Here is a 6277-nt window from a genome sequence, read left to right as displayed (position 1 = left end):
TCCATTATATTTATCTGTTTTCATCCATTTAGTTCATTCACATCCACCAATATCGATCAATCGGACGAATATCCAATGATGACAATTGCAACACCTACTTTGTGACAGTTCAAGTAATTGAAATACTATCATATCACAATTCATAAGCCTTGGATCTCTAGACATTTAGGTTCAACAGCTTACCGTATCTAGCTATTTTGCTATTCGCTAGGCAACGATAAATCATGGACCACATCGCGTTATTCAAATATCTAAGTAAATAGAAAACTAAGCTGCTATATCAAATAAACAAAACTATCAATATGACTTCTTTGTTTGAGACTGTAGCATAAATAAGAAAATTCCCCCAGCTACCGAAACATTTAGTGACTCAAATTCCCCAACCATTCTAATGCTTACTAGCTCAGATGCTTTAAGTGCTATTCCCGAAAGTCCACTCCCTTCACTACCCAATACTAGACAGACTTTCGTATCTATTAAAGAACGTGCAAGTTCATTAGAGAGACAAGATACTGGTTTCAATCCAGCATTGGTTCCAGGATGTCCAGCAAGGATTTTCAAATTAAGTCGATCAACAAGAGATTGTAAATCAGACCATCTGCCAGAAACGATTGGGAGCTGAAAGGAAGCGCCACGGCTAGCTCTAAGGGCTTTCTCGTTGAACGGATCACAACATCCAGGAAGTAGAAATGCACCATCCTGTCACCAAGTAATGGTTAATTTACTCTTAAAGCTGACTCGTTAAACATATTATAGTCTATAGACCTCAACATTGGGTTTTTAGGACTTTAAAGTTAAATCATTGATTGTTCCATTACACTTTAAGTTACTTTTCAAACAGCCTGCAACAGTGCATTTTTTTTCACAAAAATAACCTATTTAATGATTTTAGCTATTAGTTTCTTACATAATCAGTACCAAAAATTCAATGATTAACTTCAAACACGATAAGCACATCCAAACACCATTTTTGACAGCACCTCTTTACTACGGCTAATTTTCTAATTATGAAATATTTAATATAACAATCAAGTTTAAAAACCACATCCAAACATCTTATTTTAATTAGTGTAAATAAGGTTAGTATATTGAAATGTTGAAATCTAGTTATTTACCCATCCGAAGGCCACTGCTGATCTTAATAAGGTGCCTAGGTTACCAGGGTCCTGCAATCAAGAGAATACTATGTCAAACAATGGCCACAAATAGCTCAGTTCATATGATAGGCAAACTGGACGTACAACAAACTTACTTGCAGTCACCTTATTATTTAGCAAAAATATTTCAAAATCGTCGTCTAAGACCTAAGTTGAGTGTTCATTATATGACTATAACAATGTAATATATGCCCTTAAACATTGATTTTTAAAGCACAATCCTAAAATAGATAAGGAAACTACGCTTTTTTTACATACGATTGCAGTAAAAGAATGAAAAAAACATCAGAAGCATAAAAAAGTTCAGTTCAGTACAGCACATAAATCATAAATGCTATTAACATGTGGATATAAAAACCTGGATTCCGTCAAGAACCAGAATTCGATATGCAGATCGGAACCATTTTGAAAAATCTTCATGGTAGTCTTCATTTATATTGTGAAAAGTTGAGGGGATTTTAACAAGAGATATTGCATCAATGGATTCCGTAGATTGCACTCCAGAAAGTTTCTTCATTACCACAGAATTAACACGAACAATGTTAATACCACTATCCACTATCTCTTCGGGGACAGCAGCTTGCTCATGCAAAAGTAAACAATCTATTGTACTTGACTTCTCTTGCATCGACTTTTGAAAGTTGTACATTTCCCTAATGTTATAAACATGTGTAGGTTAAACAACATATTTGGAATTAATCCTGCAAAATCAAATATGAATCAAGAAGAAATATGAATTCTGTTATATATCCAATCACTACAATTATCAATGGAAATTGGCAATTTCCAAAATGCATAGCAGAGACAGTAACATGGCATGTCGAGTAACACGTCAAAAGTGAAATGACAAGTGACCGTTTCTCTATCTTACTTCCTATCTTTGACGTCAGCATAAATACCCTTAAGTTTAAATTCAGGATACAGAATCAAGTCGTTCCTTAACGTAAATTGAATGGGTCCCTGGCAGTTATAGCAGACCTGTTCATTATATAATTTCGTCACTTGGTAAAGTCTTCAATACCCATTTAATGATAGATTACTTATCACACGGTAAGGATAATATACTATGATTTCAAGTCTTCAATAATAATATTGGGGGTTCATTTGTTTTATGAAACTAGTCGAGGAGTTGTTTTATGATGTGAAAACTAGTTAAATTAGAAGAGGTAAAAAAATTTGCTCCCATAGATAAAACATTATTGAAACATATTTCCTTTTACAAGTGCTGTAATCTAAAACAAGGGAGTTAGGAATTTTAGAATGGCGCACATGTATACAAAAACCACACTATACAAATGCACACAATCACACATATCCATATGGTAGATAATATGTAGACATCAAATTTTAGTTATACACAACAATTGCACGCTTCATAGTTCACTCAATTTTGTGCAGTATGGTACTAGTACTCGTAATTGGTTAAGTTGTCCTTCACAATCACCTCCCTATCCAAAAACATGCCACATACATATATTTGACGCACATGTTCTTTAAGACCAAAGTCTTGACAATAGAGTGGATTGGCATGGACACTATTGACCCCGGGTGCCATCTTAGCACCAGCCATGGTCCACGCCACAAGGATGACTCCGGGCAACTCAAGTGTCAAAGTGTGGCATCACCTCCCACATTCAAACAAATACTTGATATAAGTTTACCGAACTTAACACTCACATTCAAACTCAAACAGATCAAGAACCCAATTCAAAAGCAAATTGTTAATGCAAACTTTTGTATCTGAAGATGAAACCATTTAAGTTGGTCAACTAGGATGGCTCACGATGTGAAAGTGAATAACTTCTAATACCGTTGAACAATCCATCCAAGATGCAACAAGTATAATTTACACAAATTGTGAAGGTATTCCATTAGTACAACTGTTCCATGAAGATAAACCTGGAGATGATGGCGGTTGTGTTTGTTCAATTGGAAAAGATAAGAGCAAGGAGGGATAAATTTATATAATTAATTTTTATTTATATGAAACTAACGAATACTTTAAACTAAATAAGAATATAAAACTTGAAAACAAATAATGGATTAAGGTATTTGGGTCATCTCACTAGGGTAATGAACCATTCTTGCAAAAACAATGCTACCAGGGACTATTTATAGTAATAGTTTTGTGAAGTGACGTTTTATGATACTTTGAGCAAGCCATACAAAGTTTTATACATATAAAATCATTTTGGATGGCTTTTAACCTGTTGGCCACACCTATTAGAAATGAAACATGTTCAAAATCAACACAATCTAGTTAATTGGGTGAAAAAAAGTAAACATCACATGGCACCCTTGCCATTGATGCGTACAACATACAAAGGGTCTTTCGAAATGAGAAATCTCGATTACCATTGATTGTGCGCTAAACCGTGCCAAGAGTGTTTAGGTTGAGAGTGATTCGAAGAGAAAACCTAAGGTTTTCTTGGGTTTGTTGGTGATTCCCCGTAGGTAGGTTTACGCCAGTCGGAAGATGATGTTCTTTAATGGTGATCGAATTTTGATCTGGTTTCGGATGATGAGTGATCGATTGATCGGTATATTGGAATTTTGCCAATGATTTGTGGACGACCTTATACGAATGGCTTGTCATGTATTTATAAGAATCTCCCTCTCCTTTGTGGAGAAGGGTTCTATGAAGAGTCTTTGGGATTTATCCCTACTTCTTCTCTATAATACTTATCCATTCGTTATGTTGATATTTGGTTTATGCTTACCTTCTAAGAGTTATCTTAGTGATTTCCGGATTAAATAACTAACTGTGTTTATCCTTTTGAGGATTCGTATTAATCCTTATCGGACCGTTAGCCATGTTTTAATGGCTTTACCTATTCTTCGTGAATAGATGTTCTTCGTGAAGAGTTTTTTCCTAGTAGGTCCTTCGTATGACCCCTCGGAGGGGTACGGCGTCAACCATCTTATCTAGTATGTGCATGAACCAACACCATGTCGTCGAACCAAGGGTAACAAAATAGTCCTTTTAACCCCACAATGTTAAGTTGGGGATCAACCGTAAAAAAATACCACCCATGACCTTAAAGTCATGGGTCGAAGAACTATTTTGGTCAGTCCTGTTTGACCAGGTTAAAATGGTTCACACACTAAGTAAATAGGATGGTCCGAGTGATATTCTCTTACAAAAGCCCTAAATAAACTATATCCAAGATACGTAATGAATGTCACGTATTGGCTTTATTTTTCTCCCAACACAAATCAAGTAGTTTATTTTAGCTAAATCACACAAAAAGTTGAATACCACAACAACTGCACTAATTCGAGGCATAAGCGGGTGCGAATAATGAACGTGTATGATATGTGTCCCATGCATATCTGAAGTATATGACAAAAAAAAAAAAAAATTAAAAATAAACATATAAACAAATATGAGCATATACCAAGTATGGAAAGCATACACCACTAAGACACATGGGCATATACAAAGCAACCAAACACTTCTCACATATATAACATCCTACACAAGTAAAAGCCTACAAACGTATGAAGTCATAAACAAAGCATGTAAAGCATATAATTACAAGCATGTCATTGACCAAACATATAAAAGATACAAGTATCACAAAGCATACACGCATACACACGTACATGAACGTATTAAACATAAGGTTAGGTAAGGGCACTAGGAGTGGTTTGGTTGATTTTATCAACCCTCCCAAAATCCTCCAATAACAGTATTCCAACCTTTAAATCCTCTCAAACAACCCTTCCAACCATTTTTACTGGTACTCCGTATATTTTCAACCTTCTCAACTTTATCCAACAAAAAACATTCTCCTTCTTATCCCCACACATTCTCTCTCTCTTCTCTAATCATTGTTCTCCACCCTTTCTTGATTTTATGCACACCGGCTTCCCAACCCTCCCACCATAAATTTGAACCATAAAATCACAACCGGCGGTGGTGTTACTGCCAGTTTCAAACATAAATTTGTGCAACCCACCATCCACTCCTACCCCCTATGCCTATATAGTATTAGGGATGCTAGACTGCATATGTTGAAAGTAATTAGTGTATCTAAAACTGGATAGTTGCCAACACTATACTCATAGGGCCCTAAGTCACCAAAGCCACATGCTAGGAAAACTACCCCACGAGGTGAATATCTATCCTAATCATCTTCCCTATAAAGTATATTGGATCGTGAAAGCCATGAAAAGTATCCCCATGGTACGCTAAGTCTCTTTAGCAACCTACACAAAGTGCACCTAGAAAAGAGAAATACAACGCCCCTATCCTATTCATTTACGCAAAACCTAATTCTCCAAGGTTAATAGTTGTACAAACTATTAAGTTTTAGACACTCAACTATATTACGCAATATAAAGAATATAACTTTATATCATCAAAATGGTATGAACTAGCCCATGCCCAACTAGGAGATATTTTCCTCTTTGGTACCAATACATCTCGCATTCTAGCAACACCGGCCAAAACGGCATCCACTAGTTTAAGGAACTTTTCTAGTTAAATACCCAAATCTCTTCTATAAGGGTTCAATGTGCAGAAAAATATAAAGAACTTATAGCTTTACAAACATAAATCAGCAAAAAATAAAAAAATAAAACAAGAAAAGGGATTTATGGGGATAGAAAGGAGTACCTAAGTAGAGTATTGCCGACAAGAAGAACAGAGCCATGGGAATGACGATAAGAAGAGCTGTTGCGAAGTTTTACACAGTGTTTTATAAATGGGTTTGAGGTGCTTGTTATGGATTTCACATTGGCTGCTGGTAATATTGATGATGTCTCAGGGGTATAATCGCAGCGAGCAGTTGGTAGGATTAGTGATTCGGAGGTATGTGAATTTGGGATGAAGAGCGACAAAGGGGAAGATGTTGAAATTGAAATCCACATTTTGCAATTGGATTTTCGTTCATTTTTCGTTTTCCTTTTAATCAGTTTGGTGAGATGCGAATTACACGTATGTTTTTTACTTTTTTGTTTTTTTCTTTTTCAAACTAGCTAATCACTATGGGTTTTAAATTAAAATTTTAAAACCAAAAAAATATAAGAATATATATGTAATTTATAGTCGATACATTAAAGAGTTAGGTTACTTTTATATAAATTTAAAAAAAAAACTTACATTAGAAAAGTAA

The 6277-nt window shown here is 35.2% G+C and overlaps 1 protein-coding gene across 2 annotated transcripts; it reads right to left on the bottom strand.

Annotated features, from left to right (window-relative positions):
• Nucleotides 1-256: 256 nt before the first annotated feature.
• LOC122588754 (uncharacterized tRNA/rRNA methyltransferase YsgA) lies at nucleotides 257-6063 on the bottom strand. 2 transcript variants are annotated; one of them, XM_043760942.1, is made up of 4 exons: nucleotides 5779-6063; nucleotides 1516-1810; nucleotides 1116-1166; nucleotides 257-699 (listed from the first exon to the last, which is right to left on the bottom strand). In XM_043760942.1, exons 1-4 carry the CDS (start codon nucleotides 6030-6032, stop codon nucleotides 298-300), a joined length of 1002 nt encoding a protein of 333 aa, XP_043616877.1. In that variant the 5' UTR covers nucleotides 6033-6063; the 3' UTR covers nucleotides 257-297. The 2 variants fall into 2 exon arrangements, with proteins under 2 accessions (XP_043616877.1, XP_043616878.1); XM_043760943.1 differs by having other exon boundaries at nucleotides 1516-1858; nucleotides 5779-5846.
• Nucleotides 6064-6277: the final 214 nt, after the last annotated feature.

Source organism: Erigeron canadensis, chromosome 2 (genome assembly GCF_010389155.1).
Source record: "Erigeron canadensis isolate Cc75 chromosome 2, C_canadensis_v1, whole genome shotgun sequence".
In the NCBI taxonomy this organism is placed as follows: Eukaryota; Viridiplantae; Streptophyta; class Magnoliopsida; order Asterales; family Asteraceae; genus Erigeron; species Erigeron canadensis.
The sequence above is the reverse complement of the archived record's forward strand: the minus strand, read 5'-3'. Positions and strand labels throughout refer to the sequence as shown.

Coding starts and splice junctions, on each gene's coding strand:
- LOC122588754 (XM_043760942.1), bottom strand. CDS start 6,032: ATGTGGATTTCAATTTCAACATCTTCCCCTTTGTCGCTCTTCATCCCA. Junction 1,167..1,515: donor TGGTTCTTGACGGAATCCAG/GTTTTTATATCC, acceptor TCTTGATTGCAG/GACCCTGGTAACCTAGGCAC. Junction 700..1,115: donor CAGCAGTGGCCTTCGGATGG/GTAAATAACTAG, acceptor ACTTGGTGACAG/GATGGTGCATTTCTACTTCC.